Source organism: Anopheles coustani, chromosome 2, assembly GCF_943734705.1.
Source record: "Anopheles coustani chromosome 2, idAnoCousDA_361_x.2, whole genome shotgun sequence".
Lineage (NCBI taxonomy): Eukaryota > Metazoa > Arthropoda > Insecta > Diptera > Culicidae > Anopheles > Anopheles coustani.
In genome coordinates, this window is record NC_071289.1 from 87,855,276 (window position 1) to 87,870,531 (window position 15,256).

The window sequence follows — 15,256 nt, forward strand, 5'->3', positions numbered from 1 at the left end:
AGGTCAAACGAGTTTGACTTCACTGGTCTAGAGAATTACCCAGTCGATAACCGATAAATAATTTGAATAGCCGTTTTTGAATCCTTAGAAAAACCCAGTTATTCGCGCGTATTTTCACCTGGAGACAATTTCCAGATGCTGTGGGAAAAAAATAGAAACATCGAACTATCTCCACCATCAGCACCAGCGATTACTAGAATGGCGAAAGGACGCACAGAACCGGCATGACTGGATGCGTCCTTCTCCTTGCGCGAGTTACTTTTATGAGGAACTGGTGTCGATGCAGTTCCTTTGATTGTGATACCTGCGGTTTCGCAAGGGGCAGATGTCGAATGGGCCTTCAAAAGTCTTTCGACATCCGTTCCGAGTGGTGAGTCGCGTGCGATCGCCATCGTGAAGGAGCGATCGAAGTGCATCATGAGTTTTCCACGGTTCGCGCTATGGAGGCCTGCTGGTGGAGTGATCACCCTGTGCACAGCGTTGATGCTTGCTTCCGGTGTCGGGGCGTTCGATGTCCTTTTCGGTTACAACAGTGAGTGAAGGTGGCAGTGGCTAGTAGAAGCGAGTGGCTACCTTAACCGTGTGATGTCCGTTTTCCTTTACAGCCAGTGAATATTGGCTAATGCCGCCACTTCATGTGTATGATAGCTTCGAGAGCTGCCTCCACAACCGTCCGGATGGAGTGTACTGCGCGACGAAGGTGGTGATCAAGCCGGATAGCCGGTCGGAAATATGGCGACTGATTGAAGTAAAGGAATATGGAAGTGAAAGCAGTTTGTTTGTGATCTATGTGACAAAGTTTCTCGCTTTTTGGTTGAAAATTTTCAGAAATACTCCCGGTATGCCTTCCAATACAATCACGACGTGCTTACGAGAGGAGTTTGTCTGGAGAAATGTTTCAGTTTGGTGAAGCAGTTAGAAGATTCCGGCGTGTTGACCGAAAAGTACTACGTGCCAAAGTTCAATGTGTCAAAAAGAGTAAGTGAAGTTTGAGGTTGGTTTGTTGAATTTGTGTATTTATTTTACGAAGTTTGGTGTTTCATTTTCATCTACGCCTCATGTCGCAATTTTTTATAAAACCGCATACAGATGCGTATCAAATGCAACCATTTAAAACAAACAAACACAAGCACTCAGAAAACATTGCATTGTGATGCAAAAACATCTTTTTCAATAGGCTCGTGTAACCTTGTCTCATTATGTAGTTAAACTAGAAATTCAAATCCAGGAGTACACTGGGAAACTGATAAAATAACACACACAAAGTTGAGTTGTACGTAAACACAAAACAGGGTAATGATTAATTGTGTTTTTAAAATTTTCTCAGTACGCCATCTCTGAATGGATCCTACCGAATGCAACAGAATATCGCCAGAAATACGATCGATTGATCAACATTTGCCAGAACTATGACCTGCGATCCAATTACAACCTGAGTGGATACACATGGATAGAAGAGTGTAGAACAAACGTAACTCTTACTACGCCATTAGGTAAGTAGTCGAAAATGATCATACAAATCATCATGATGTAAAGTGTTCAAACCCTTGGAACTTTGTCAATGTACAATGAGGTTGAACTCCGCTCGATCTAGACATTTCTCGAGAGGCTAAACCAGATAAAGGCGAAAAAGTCAAATTCTGTTGTGTTTCTTGCACAGATGCCTTGGATGTGTTGTTCACCGTGCTCCTTGTAACGCTCTTCATACTCACCGTCTGCTCCCAGTACTACGATAGTTGGCTTGCGCGGGTTTCCAACAGTGAAGATCACTATTGCAAACCTTTGACAGGACGCGGTATGTTATGCTCCTTCTATCAGACATTCGAGAGGAGTTGCCGGATACTGATGGTCTACTGCTTTTCCTCATCATAGTCTCAACCCTGGCCACTGCCTTCTCGATCCGACGAAACTGGGCCAAGCTCACCTACAACTCGATGCGCTGCCAGTACCAACGGGATTTCGACTTTCTCGATCAGATACGGGTCATAGCGATGAGCCTAATCCTGCTCACACATGTGCTTATTGGATTGTATATGTTCACTTCCCAGAATCCGATGGCGATGGAGCAGGTTCGTATCCAGTTAAATTGAGTTGGAGCAAACCTCCAGGGAACTGTATTACATGGATTTCTTCCAGTACGCGGGGCTCCTTCCGAATCAAATGTTCTTCTCCATGGTGCCGGCTCAGGTGGATCAATTCTTCGCTATCAGTGGACTTCTGATGGCGGTACAGTTCCTTCAGTACGCGGAAAAGCGAGCGTTCCATATGAGCATTCTTTGGAAGGGACTTGTCAATCGCTACTTGAGGTAATGTACATTGTTCCGCATTTAATAAACCTCTTTGCAACGCGCCATCTTTACTTTCTTCAGATCACTCCCAGTCTATGCGGTGCTGATGCTGTTCTCCGTGTCCCACTACGACACGCTTCAGACGACACCGGCAGCATACAAAGGCCTACCAACCATTCGGCGGATATGCCGGAGGAAGTGGTGGAGCAATTTTCTCTTCATCAACAACTACTACCAGCCGGAGGAGCAATGCCTTATACATACCTGGTACCTGGCGGCTGACTTCCAGCTGTACGTCGTGGGTCTGCTGGTGATGACATTCCTATGGCGATTTCCGAAAGCTACCTTCAGGACATCCATATTACTTGGCTTGTTAGGGATTCTGTTACCGATGGTGAACACGTACGTTTACGCCGTCGATGGTATGATGCCAATAGCTGCGAAGTAAGTTTGTGCGGAGTAAATTTCCTACAGGAAATAGCTATACCTGAATGTAATGATAGCTGGTATAAACTATGTTCGATTATAAAGGTGAAAAAGGTTTGACACTCCAGTTTTCTATAATCTCTCCTTACTTCACAGAGGCAATGAATATCAGCTGTGGTACGATGAGTATTTCACCCGAACATACCAGGCCACAGAGACACATTGCACCAGCTACTTTGCCGGGATGATCGCCGGGTTGCTGTACCATAAGATCGCGCGCAAAGAGCTTACACTTGGGCCTAGGACGGTATGGCTTTCACTATGTTAGCACAAAATGACAACTCCTAACTGTTGTGTTTCTTTACAGGTGCGAATGGTATTCAATGTGACAAGCATCCTGACCGTTGTATTCGCACTCCAAGCTCCACTGTACAACATGATAAACTTCAGCAAACCCTCCATCTGGATGGCGATCGTAAGCGGAGCGTACAAGGTGACCTACGCCGCATTGTTTGTATCAACCTTTCTACTGATGGCGTTTCAAGATCCCCAATCGGCCGTCCGTCGATGGTTCGCTGGAAATGGACTGAGTCGGGCAATGGCCAAGCTCGGTTTTGGCTTCTACATCGTGCAGATGTCGGTCCTATGGGTTGTATTTGGCAACTATGCGGAGGATACGCGCGTCAATCTACAGCTGGCCGTAAGTATACCACTGTTTTGAGTCTGGATGATCGGATAAATGGAAAATTTTCCTTTTTTATTGCAGGTTATCACATACTGCTCGACGTTTGTGCTGTCGTACGCCATCGCGCTGGTAGCGTACGTCGTGGTGGAGAAACCATTCGACGTCATCTTCAAACTTTTGCTTGACGGCGGAAACCGCAAGGAACAGCGGTTGCCAGAAACGTTCATCAAGTCAGGCAACGTGAAACCCGAACTATGCGCCATGATGCTGGGGAGCAACGGACATGCGACAGAGTACGGAGTCGGAGCAGCTGCAGGAACAATGTACCACCAGGAAGGAAGGGTATAAGTGTCATCTTTCGGATGCTCTAGACTAAGAACAATCGGTGTCACATACCATCCGAGGTTCGGCTTAATTAAGCACTATGCTAATGTTTTATTAGTTTGTACGATAGCCTTCTTATTGTTGCATTTTTCGAGGCGAAGAACTAAATTTTGCTGGTTGTAAAACTCTTGCCTATCCATTTTCAATGAACAATTGATTATGTTTGCAATTTTCGGAACGGTTTGCACTTATCGTAAGAGTAACATGGATAAAATATCCAGACTGATACATATAAATTGATTTGAATAAAGATATTCGTCGAACTTATTCGCGCTGTGATTAAATAAATGTTTTTAAATTACAATCCTTCATTTGAAGCCTTTATACAAGACATTTGTAGTTCTATTCCGTTGCCAAAAGCCCAGTGGTTTATTGCTTCTATGAATTTTAGAGCATTTTTTAACAAAGTTAAATGATTGTCGTTTTCACAATGAACACTCGTTTTGATTTTTTGAATAAGATACAGTGTTTTCAGGGCCCGTTCGTCTGTATGAAGCTGTTCTTTGCCGGTACTAGGTAGTCAATTGCACGCGCAAGGCTTTTGTTTGGAATTGTTATGAAGCACTTTGGGTTTGTTAAGTACAACTTTGGCGTTATCCGGGATCGTTTTGAAACAGCCATTATAATATTTCAAGGGAAATAAATCTTCGAAAACACATTTTAAAAGTTTTTTAACCAGCGCTACTGGCTAAAGGTAAGGCTCACGGAAAAAATAAAAGTTTTCAGTTTCCAGAGGGCCTCTGCACTGATTTTCAGGACATGCCGGGGGAATGTGAAATAAGAGATCAGGTTTCAAGTATTTCAACCAGTCAAGGACAAGAACGATTGTTGTCTTCCTGATTCTCCTGTACGAAATAAAGCAGCCCAGAACACAAGGGACCGAAGAGGAGTTCTCGTGCAGGGGAATGCTACATACAGATTCGGAGTATTTTCACATTCATTTTCTGGTGGTAAATCGATCGACCGGGACTCCGTGGTAGCCCAAAAGAATGGACCGCCTAAACGACCTTCTACTGGTGGCAGACAACATTATCCTGATCTCCCCAAAAGCGGATACAAATACTACTACTACACGAATACTAAGCAAGGTGAATGAACTGCGAGAGCGTTCTGAGCCGCGAACAGGTTTACCATAAACACTTACAAAATCAAAGATGTTAAAGTAAACTACAAAACCGCGCACCAGCCACTCCAGGTAGCCTTGGAGCAGACAAAGGGAACAGGAATACAAACCCGGCATTTGGGAAGCGAACCGAAATATGCTAACCGTAGCCTTGGAAAAGCATCTAGGAAGGGGCCGCTTAAGCCTTTAGACCAGAGATAGTTTCAGAAGATCCGAAGTGTCTTCGGTCAGAGGCATCGGTCAGAAGCTTGGTCACGACAATTTCCAGGTACTTCTAGAACCATGTCTAGTGTGCAATATTCAGACCCATAAAAGTGACAATAACGATCAATTGAACATATCTTTTTTATTATTATTGAGATTCCATTTTTCAGAACTAGCGTCGGATCGTAACGATGTCCTGTTCGTGGGACTCGCATTTGAAGTTGGCGGCGAGTGACATGACACCATCAAAAGTTGCATGTATCTATTTTATTGCAAGCCACCAGTTCAATATTGTTTACATTAACTTAGTAACACATACCAAGTCATTATCAAAATTGACAAATTGATTGAAGATTAAAATTTGCTGTTATATGAAATGTTTACAAGTGCAACTATATTGTGATTTTTTCAGTCTAGAAACTCAATTCTGATAAATTATTCTTTACGTCTTGATGAATTTATTTATTTTTATCATACATTAATTGAATCGTTCTTTTAAGGTATACCTTCCATTTTTCACCTGTTTCGCTATCGGAGGAATGTTTTTTGGGTCCCGCAGTTCTCTTGAAAGTTGAGACTCCCTGTGACCACTTAGTCCGCCTGTAGGAAACCCTTTGTCAATAGACTGGTTCTATCCGACTGGAGTCTTTAAGCGGACTCCTTAAGTCACATACGATCGAGAGAGGTTGTCGGGAACGCATGTTAATTGTGAGATTTGCTGCACTGCGACGGTTGTTGCATGCAATTCATTGCGCACTGACGCACAACCGGTTCAGATCGGGAAACTATTACATCAATCACTTTAGTTTAATGCCTCATTTCCTATCGCGTCACAGCGGCACGATATACTTTCTGCTGATGTAGATCATTCCATGAAAAGATAATGTTATTCTAAGAAGCCTATCGCCACTCACTTCGGTAAACGTCTTTTGAAACATTGTCTTGTTTCTGGAGACAGCTGGAAAATGTTACGCATCATTAGACAGGTTCAGAAGATTGTGTAACGTGTGTGCTTGCTTTAAGTTCAATTTATTCTGACAGGGAAACCAGATATATTACCAACCTACAACGAAACACGTAGTGCCATGTTCCTATGGAATCCATGCAACCGCTGTTTCGCATATGAATGTTCTATATTTGCATTACTATAATGTACTTAGACTGGTACAAATGATAGATTAGTACCTTGCGTCTTTCGAGAAATATAGTTTGAAATATTTTAGTAAGTTACTCGACCATGATTGGTTCATTATAAATCCCGAATAAGTATGCATTGATGGGAAAATTCCCGAGTGCAGAGATTTTATCATCCATCATCGTCACGCTGGGCACCTAGACTTAGCATTTACATAGGTTACATTATTAATCGTTTCACGTCAGCATGGATAGTAGGTATGTATTTAATTACAGTGTTTCGCCGCGGAATATCGTGCATCCTACAAATGAGCTGTTACATCCTGATTCGATTCAGATTACACATAACGAGATGACCTAGAGGTCAATTGAATGAACCCTTTTTGAAGTTGAGTTTTTAACCCTTCAAAGATATCTAAAATTTCAAACTCATCTGGGAAGAAAATATGCACACCGGAGCGCCACTTAGAGACCGACATCCCCGCTACAATAAATCTATTACCACTCCCAGTCTCGTCCGTTAGCCACCTGCCAACCGTGAACCGGTTAGTGACGAAGAAAATGCGTGACTACGCCTCAGTCGACCTTACGTTCCACCCGTCAATGGACCGATGTTTGCGTCTGGTGGCCTTGAGTTTTCTCTTTCTCCCTTTCGGCCAACCCTAAAATCGGCGGATGTGAATCAAGAGCGTTGGATCACCGCTCGTCTGTTCGACGTCTAATTGAAAGAGTTTTTGTTCCAAGATTTTTGTTGCACCTATTAAGGGTTGCACCAAAACGAATAATTTGTTGCCCTTAGCGTGACTAATGATTGAGCCAGGCCTCCGTTCGATGAGAGCAGAATATTGCGTCAAAAAATCATTTTCGCTTTGAAACCTTTACAACATCGGAAAAAAGTGATGCTGAAGCGATAATTTGTTGTGCGTTGCATTAGCGAAAGATGATGTACTTCACATCTGCAATAGACCAATCATTTGGTGCAATACATACCTGCAACCATATATTTTCCTTGTGTGGTAAATGTAATTTGTTCGCAATTCTTCTACAATGTATGTCATTGATTTTAACTAATGCAATCGAAATGGGATGCTGTTGCATTGCTGTGAAGTTCAATGATTCGTTACCTTGATTTCCCGTAACGGAACTGTTTTGTTTGGGGTGAGATTTAAAAAAAAAATATGGCTTGTAACGGAAACAACGTTCAGAATTACGAGCTATCTCCATTGTTAGTTAAAAATGCATCATTAAAACAACTTGCATTAAAAACTAAAGAAAAATTCTATGAAGAAAAGATAACTCTTCCGGTTGCAACTTTCATGAACCGTACGAAACAATAATCTTTTTCTCCCAAAGTTGACCAGAATGACAGCTTACATTTCCGGTTCAAGGCAATCTTTAGCGATGCATCCTAAAAACGTCGCCAATGAGTGGAATAGGTTTTCGATTTGGGTAAAAAATATCTGTATTTGTGTTCGCAGCTCATGCACTAGAAAATCGAAAGGTAAGTGTTTCGTAAGCCATGGGGGGAGATTTGATACATTCTTCTCACGCGAGATCTAATTTTGATCGGATTAAACGCACCGGCGCCGGAGCGAGCAGGAAAATTGAAGACTAATTTGACAGCCTGCTGAAAGCATGACGAACTTGAATTTGAAAATCAATAAACCGTTAGCGGGGAGGTTAGGACAGAAGACTGCCAAAGCGTGTTAAACGTCACAACAATGTGACGTCGACTTTGTCTGGCTATTGTAGAAAAATTTTGTAGAGTTTAATCCAGTCGGTATCCACTATCCTTAGCAGGTGTTCGGAAGTGACAAAGACCTTGAGATTTCTACCAGATCGTTTATGGTTGGTTATGGCTGTTATTCGCGCGTATTTCCACTAGGAGGTAATTTCCAGATGCTGTAGGAGATATAGAAAGATCTTACCACCTCCACCGTCAGTTCCAGCGGTTACTAGAATGGCGAAAAGGCCTGCAAAACCGGCATGACTGACGGCGTCCTTCTCCTTGCGCCAGTTACTTTCGCGAGCTTGATTGTGACACCCGCGGTTTCGCAGGAGGCAGATGTCGAATGGAACCTCAGTAGTCTTTCAGCATCCGTCCCGAGTGGCGAGTCGCGTGCGATCGCCATCGTGAAGGAGCGATCGAAGTGCATCATGAGTTTTCCACGGTTCGCGCTATGGAGGCCTGCTGGTGGAGTGATCACCCTGTGCACAGCATTGATGCTTGCTTCCGGTGTCGGGGCGTTCGATGTCCTTTTCGGTTACAACAGTGAGTGAAGGTGGCAGTGGCTAGTACAAACGTGTGCCTACGTTAACCGTGTGATGTCCGTTTTTCCTTTACAGCCAGTGAATATTGGCTAATGCCGCCACTGCATGTGTATGATAACTTCGAGAGCTGCCTCCACAACCGTCCGGATGGAGTGTTCTGCGTGACGAAGGTGGTGATCAAGCCGGATAGCCGGTCGGAAATATGGCGACTTATTGAAGTAAAGGAATATGGAAGTGAAAGCAGTTTGTTTGTGATGTATGTGACAAAGTTTCTCGCTTTTTGGTTGAACATTTTCAGAAATACTCCCGATACACCTTCCAGTACAATCATGACGTGCTTACGCGAGGAATTTGTCTGGAGAAATGTTTCAGTTTGGTAAAGCAGTTAGAAGATTCCGGCGTGTTGCCCGAAAGTTACTACGTGCCAAAGTTCAATGTGTCGAAAAAGGTAAGTGAAGTATTGAATTTGTGTATTTATTTGCACGGAGTTTGGCGTTTCATTTTCTTATGCCCTTAATAAAGTGGAACTAGATTAAAAATAACAAGATGAATCAAGGACTCTAGAAGTGAAAGTATTTGCAAAAAATCGTTAACGCTTGCGGACATATAAGTTGGGATAATGCGAACGAATATAAGTTTCATTACAAAGTTTTTAACATTCAATAATTTCTGCTCAAACTGTTTTAATAAAACCCCCAACAGATTCATATCGAAAAGAACCATTCAAAATTTTAAAAACCCGCGAACTTAGAAACACACTAGATCGTTATGAGACTGTGATGCAAATTAATCTGTTTAAAAAGGCTCGTGTAACTGGGTCTCATTGAGTAGTTGAAATACAAATTCTATTATAGGTGTGCGCTGGGAAGCTGAGAAAGTCAAATTTTTTACAACAAAAAAAAACATTAAAATACATCTCAGTTGTTGTTTTCTGTTAGGCACCCGAGTGCATTTTATTAAATCGACTAAGACGAATACCAGAGCTTAGATAATGATCAGAGTTGTATTTACGCACAAAACAAGGTAATAATGAATTGTGTTAATGTAATTTTCTCAGTATGCCATCGCTGAATGGATCCTACCGAATGCAACAGAATATCGCCAGAAATACGATCGATTGATCAACATTTGCCAGAACTATGACCTGCGATCCAATTACAATCTCAGTGGATACACATGGATAGAAGAGTGTAAAACAAACGACACACTTACCAGACCATTAGGTAAGTAGTCGAGGATGATCATAGAAAGTGGCTGTTCTGTTGTATGTGTTTAGCTAAAACCCTTGGAACTCGACTCGAAGACAGTTCTTGAGCGGTTAAATCAGAGAAAGGAGAAAAAGTCAAATTCTGTTGTGTTTCTTGTACAGATGCCTTGGATGTGTTGTTCACCGTGCTCCTTGTAACGCTCTTCATACTCACCGTCTGCTCCCAGTACTACGATAGTTGGCTTGCGCGGGTTTCCAACAGTGAAGATCACTATTGCAAACCTTTGACAGGACGCGGTATGTTATGCTCCATCTATCAGACATTCGAGAGGAGTTACCGGATACTGATGGTCTACTGTTTTTCCTCACCATAGTTTCAACCCTGGCCACTGCCTTCTCGATCCGACGAAACTGGGCCAAGCTCACCTACAACTCGATGCGCTGCCAGTACCAACGGGATTTCGACTTTCTCGATCAGATACGGGTCATAGCGATGAGCCTAATCCTGCTCACACATGTGCTTATTGGATTGTATATGTTCACCTCCCAGAATCCGATGGCGATGGAGCAGGTACGTATCCAGTTGGATTGAGTTGGAGCAAACCTCAAGAGAACTGTATTGCATGGATTTCTTCCAGTACGCGGGGCTCCTTCCGAATCAAATGTTCTTCTCCATGGTGCCAGCTCAGGTAGATCAATTCTTCGCTATCAGTGGACTTCTGATGGCGGTACAGTTCCTTCAGTACGCGGAAAAGCGAGCGTTCCGTGTGAGCATTCTTTGGAAGGGACTTATCAATCGCTACCTGAGGTAATGTACATTCGTCTGCCTTGAATAAACCACTTTGCAACGCGCGTTCTTTACTTTCTTTAGATCACTCCCAGTCTATGCGGTGCTGATGCTGTTCACCGTGTCCCGCTACGACACGTTCCAGACGACACCGTCAGCGTACAAAATTCTACCAACCGTTCGACGGATATGCCGGAGGAAGTGGTGGAGCAATTTTCTCTTCATCAACAACTACTACCAGCAGGAGGAGCAATGCCTCATACATACCTGGTACCTGGCGGCTGACTTCCAGCTGTACGTCGTGGGTCTGCTGGTGATGACGCTCCTATGGCGATTTCCGAAAGCTACCTTCAGGACATCCATATTGCTTGGCTTGCTAGGGGTTCTGTTACCGATGGTGAACACGTACGTTTACGCCGTCGATGGTATGATGCCAATAACTGCGAAGTAAGTTTGTGCGGAATAAATTTCCTACCGTGAAAAGCTATACCTGAATTTAGTGATGGCTGGTATAAACTATTTTCGATTATTATAAGCTCTAAAAGGTAGAAAAGCTTTGACACCCCAGTTTCCTATAATCTCTTATTACTTCACAGAGGCAATGAATATCAGCTATGGTATGATAAGTATTTCACCCGAACATACCAGGCCACAGAGACACATTGCACCAGCTACTTTGCCGGGATGATCGCCGGGTTGCTGTACCATAAGATCACGCGCAAAGAGCTTACACTTGGGCCTAGGACGGTATGGCTTTCACAGTATTAACACAAAATGGCAACTCCTAACTGTTGTGTTTCTTTACAGGTAAGAAGGGTATTCAATGTGACAAGCATCCTGACCGTCGTGTTCGCACTCCAAGCTCCATTGTACAACATGATAAACTTCAGCAAACCCTCTATCTGGATGGCGATCGTAAGCGGAGCGTACAAGGTGACCTACGCCGCATTGTTTGTGTCAACCTTTCTGCTGATGGCGTTTCAAGATCCCCAATCGGCCGTCCGTCGATGGTTCGCTGGAAATGGACTGAGTCGGGCAATGGCCAAGCTCGGTTTTGGCTTCTACATCGTGCAGATGTCGGTCCTATGGGTCGTCTTTGGCAACTATGCGGAGGATACGCGTGTCAATCTGCAGCTGGCCGTAAGCGTACCACTGGGTTGAGTCTGGATGATCGGATAAAACGAAGATTTTCCCTTTTTGCTGCAGGTCACCACATACTGCACGACGTTTGTGCTGTCGTACGCCATCGCGCTGGTAGCGTACGTCGTGGTGGAGAAACCGTTCGACGTCATCTTCAAACTTTTGCTTGACGGCGGAAACCGCAAGGAACAGCGATTGCCAGAAACGTTCATCAAGTCAGGCAACGTGAAACCAGAGTTACGCTCCATGACGCTGGGGAGCAACGGGTTGCAAGTAAACGGACATCTTACAGAGTACGGAGTCGGAGCAGCTGCGGGAACAATGTACCATCAGGAGGGAAGGGTAACAGGTTCTAGTGCATAAGTGTCATCTTTCGGATACCTTAAACCACGAACAATCGGTGGCACATACCATCCGAGGTTCGGCTTAATTAAGCACTATTCTAAGCATGGAAAATGAATCAAAAGTATTTAAGTAGCGCATATTTTATTAGCTTGTACGATAGCCTTCTTATTATTGCATTATTTGAGGTGAAAAACTGCTGGTTGCAAAACTCTTACCTATCCATTTTCAATGAACAATTGATTATGTTTGCAATTTTCGAAATGGTTGGCACTTTCCGTAAAAGTACATGGATGAAATATCTGGACTGATACACATAAATTGATTTGAATAAACATTTATACGGAACTCATACTTACTCGTGCGCTTACTAAATACATATTTTTGAATTGAAGCTTCTATCCGAGAGATCCCTTGAGTCCCAAGCCTATATTTGTAGCTTCTATTGTATATGTGTCCAAAAGCCCGAGCCTTGTTTTAGATCTTGTATGAATTTTAGGACACTTTTTAACTAAGTTAATTTTTTGCCGTTTTCCACGCTAACGGTTCGTTGTTTTGTTCCTGTAAAAACATACCATAAACACACTGTTTTGAAAAAAGTAACCATAAGATTAGATAGAGTTCTTACCGAATATTCTTTTGATAGCAGCTGCGAAAGGCAATTCCACGAACAAGGCAAGGAACAGTGCGGAAACATAACAACCGACCCAGGCGTACGCAATTGTAACAAGCTGTTGACGAAAGCATGTGCCTCATGAGTAATGCATTGGGATAATTTGGACTATATACTTACGCAAATCTTCCAGCTGAAGTCAATTCCTTCCCCAGACGCATTGCGGCCTAGACTTCGCAGTATACTCAACTGCACCATAAATACTCCGAACGAGAGTCGGCTTAGTACCAGCAGCACCGGATGGAAATGGATCCGGGCATGTCGGGCTCGCCATACCGTAGCACCGTGCAGGATACCGATGGCGCACATTGCGCCCCAGCAGCATCGATGTAGCGCCCCGAAGATGGCGTTCCACAGCAGGGGCTCACTGTAGTCGAGGTGGTAGAACAGTGGTGAAGCTGCAGCTTGTAGAAGCACCATTGCCAGCGGAAACCACCGAAGGATGCGTAAGGTTTTACCACCAGAGAGAGCCTCCGTGAAGCCACCATTCCGGAAGCGATGGTACGCCATTCCGGCGAATATGCCAGAGAAATAGCTGCACGTATGCGCATGAGACAGCATGTAGTCGTGTTCCATAGCGGGATGGGCGTAAAATATGAAACGAATATGCCTACCGAAGAGAAAGATGGATGGATGGTGGAAAAAACTCATGAAACTACACTTTTCTTTAACTTCTTTAAAGTATTCCTACTTGAAGCTGACAAGAATGACGCCGGGAAGTTTCCAACGGTAGAGATTCACGATGGGTGCGCCGATTGAAAACGCTACTGCTCCAAATATAAGAGGCTTCGTAAGGCTCGGATGGCGATGGATGAGCAGCAGAAAGGGGACGCCGATGAGAAAGAATTGAAAATCTGCAGCCAAATGCCATGACTGTTGTATGCACTGTATTGGAGAGAAGAAGCAACATGTCAGAAATAGTTTAAAAGTAGCACGACTTAGGTGTTGAGAATTTGAACACCAAATTTCCTAGTTGTTTAAGGCTTTGATTCGCTAAGCCCTAATGTCTAGACCAAAACGCAAACAAAATTTTATGCACCTTGGGTATAGCATTCCAGTCAAAACTACAGTATAAACGCAGAATTCTGGATCCTTGGAAGAGAAAAATATGACCCTACAATCGATGTCACCATGGCTCTTAGTTTTTAGATTTCCTAACCGGCCTTCAATCCCTTTTAGTGCCAGTATGATGTGATTAGTTGGACAGTTCTTGAACTCACCATATTGCCATACCGGAAGTAGTTGTTCAGTAGCAAAAAGTTCAACCACCCATTCGTCCGACAGTTGTCCTTTTCCAGCTCGACCAATCTGTAATCGCCCGGTCCTACCGACAAGCGATCCATCCAAGACGCCTGGAACAACCACAGGATGAAGAGTGCGGGAAAAATCCGAAGATATCGCCCCACGATCGCCTTCCCGTAGAACGACCATCCGATGCGTGCCTTGGCCGAAGACGCCTGATCAAGAAAGTACACCGCCAGCATCACGCCGCTGATGGTGAAGAAGGTGTGCACCTGAAACGGGAAGATGCTTGTCGCGATGCGCATCAACGGTTGGTCGAAAAACTCCTCCATGGGCCGTATGTTTGCCGTTGGTGCCGCCGCAAAAAGCATCATCGAGTGGAGCGCAATAATGAGGAACACCGACAAAAGGCGGAAGAGTTCCACGAAAGCGAAATCTCGCTGTAGGGTGGTCCGGGGTTTGGCGATCAGCTGGGACCAGCTTCGGCGAAGGGAAAACTCCATCCAGATGCTACCGGTTCGTCTAACATCCTCGGGTTTGTGGGCAGAATTCGATGAGTTCAACCAGTCGGTGAAGGTTGCGTAGATCACCACGGTGATTAGAACCAACATGATCAGCAGAAAGACGACGTGGTACCCATCGAGAGCTGGGCGATAAGTTTCTGCAGTGACGCAACGTTCCAGTTCGGAATAACCGGTCAGGTTGTACCGTTCGCGGAGATGATAGTTTACACAGATGTTGAGCACTTTACCGTATCGCTGTTGATACTGCGAGAGGCTTGTTTTTTCAGAAGGAATTGATAAAAGGCGCTGAAATTCAGAGCTGGTATCATTCGAACCAATCACTTTTCGTCATATTGCTTCAAATCACTCACATAAGGATTGACCGTTATCGGGTCAGTGGCTAAGAAGGATGCTGTTTCTGGACCTAAACCGTCCACCAACCGGATACATGAATCCACACACAATCCTCGATCTAGTAAGGAGTGCTCGTGGTAGGACGGAAGCTTCGATATTTTCTACAAATAAAAGAAATTAAATAAAAGATTGTCCCTGTCCTAAACACTTTCGCTATCACTCTCACCTCAATCGTACGCCATATTTCCGATGATTGGTTCGGTTGAACAACCGTTTTCACAACACAATACAAACTGGTGCTGTACCGCTCGAAGCAGTCGGTCACACTTTCGTAGTGGAACAATGGTGGCATTCGATGGTACTCATCTGCAGAACAGGTGCGCATTAGAATTAACAAAATCAATTGCTACGAAAAATTAATCGAACTTTTGGCAAGATCACCTTTCACGTCGATGTGGGCTAGGCATGGTCGAAAATGGAACGGACACACACT

The 15,256-nt window shown here is 44.0% G+C and overlaps 3 protein-coding genes across 3 annotated transcripts; 2 read left to right on the forward strand and 1 right to left on the reverse strand.

Moving 5' to 3' along the window:
• The first annotated feature begins 417 nt into the window (after positions 1-417).
• Positions 418-3,747, forward strand: LOC131265251 (nose resistant to fluoxetine protein 6-like). The gene is made up of 11 exons (XM_058267513.1): positions 418-532; positions 606-748; positions 829-978; positions 1,328-1,493; positions 1,661-1,795; positions 1,873-2,069; positions 2,137-2,306; positions 2,370-2,732; positions 2,871-3,021; positions 3,082-3,414; positions 3,481-3,747. The coding sequence occupies exons 1-11, from the start codon at positions 418-420 to the stop codon at positions 3,745-3,747; spliced, it is 2,190 nt and encodes a 729-aa protein (XP_058123496.1).
• Positions 3,748-8,230: 4,483 nt separating this feature from the next.
• On the forward strand, positions 8,231-12,012 carry LOC131265252 (nose resistant to fluoxetine protein 6-like). Its single transcript, XM_058267514.1, has 11 exons — positions 8,231-8,516; positions 8,591-8,733; positions 8,814-8,963; positions 9,573-9,738; positions 9,885-10,019; positions 10,097-10,293; positions 10,361-10,530; positions 10,594-10,956; positions 11,106-11,256; positions 11,317-11,649; positions 11,716-12,012. The coding sequence occupies exons 1-11, from the start codon at positions 8,231-8,233 to the stop codon at positions 12,010-12,012; spliced, it is 2,391 nt and encodes a 796-aa protein (XP_058123497.1).
• A 590-nt stretch (positions 12,013-12,602) lies between these two features.
• On the reverse strand, positions 12,603-15,230 carry LOC131265253 (uncharacterized). Its single transcript, XM_058267515.1, has 7 exons — positions 15,212-15,230; positions 14,990-15,129; positions 14,781-14,924; positions 13,885-14,673; positions 13,356-13,549; positions 12,785-13,199; positions 12,603-12,722 (listed from the first exon to the last, which is right to left on the reverse strand). The coding sequence occupies exons 1-7, from the start codon at positions 15,228-15,230 to the stop codon at positions 12,603-12,605; spliced, it is 1,821 nt and encodes a 606-aa protein (XP_058123498.1).
• Between the last annotated feature and the right edge of the window lie 26 nt (positions 15,231-15,256).

Coding starts and splice junctions, on each gene's coding strand:
- LOC131265251 (XM_058267513.1), top strand. CDS start 418: ATGAGTTTTCCACGGTTCGCGCTATGGAGGCCTGCTGGTGGAGTGATC. Junction 533..605: donor TGTCCTTTTCGGTTACAACA/GTGAGTGAAGGT, acceptor TTTCCTTTACAG/CCAGTGAATATTGGCTAATG. Junction 2,307..2,369: donor CTTGTCAATCGCTACTTGAG/GTAATGTACATT, acceptor TACTTTCTTCAG/ATCACTCCCAGTCTATGCGG.
- LOC131265252 (XM_058267514.1), top strand. CDS start 8,231: ATGACTGACGGCGTCCTTCTCCTTGCGCCAGTTACTTTCGCGAGCTTG. Junction 8,734..8,813: donor AAATATGGCGACTTATTGAA/GTAAAGGAATAT, acceptor GAACATTTTCAG/AAATACTCCCGATACACCTT. Junction 10,531..10,593: donor CTTATCAATCGCTACCTGAG/GTAATGTACATT, acceptor TACTTTCTTTAG/ATCACTCCCAGTCTATGCGG.
- LOC131265253 (XM_058267515.1), bottom strand. Junction 13,550..13,884: donor ACTTCCGGTATGGCAATATG/GTGAGTTCAAGA, acceptor TCTCCAATACAG/TGCATACAACAGTCATGGCA. Junction 13,200..13,355: donor GTCATTCTTGTCAGCTTCAA/GTAGGAATACTT, acceptor GCATACGTGCAG/CTATTTCTCTGGCATATTCG.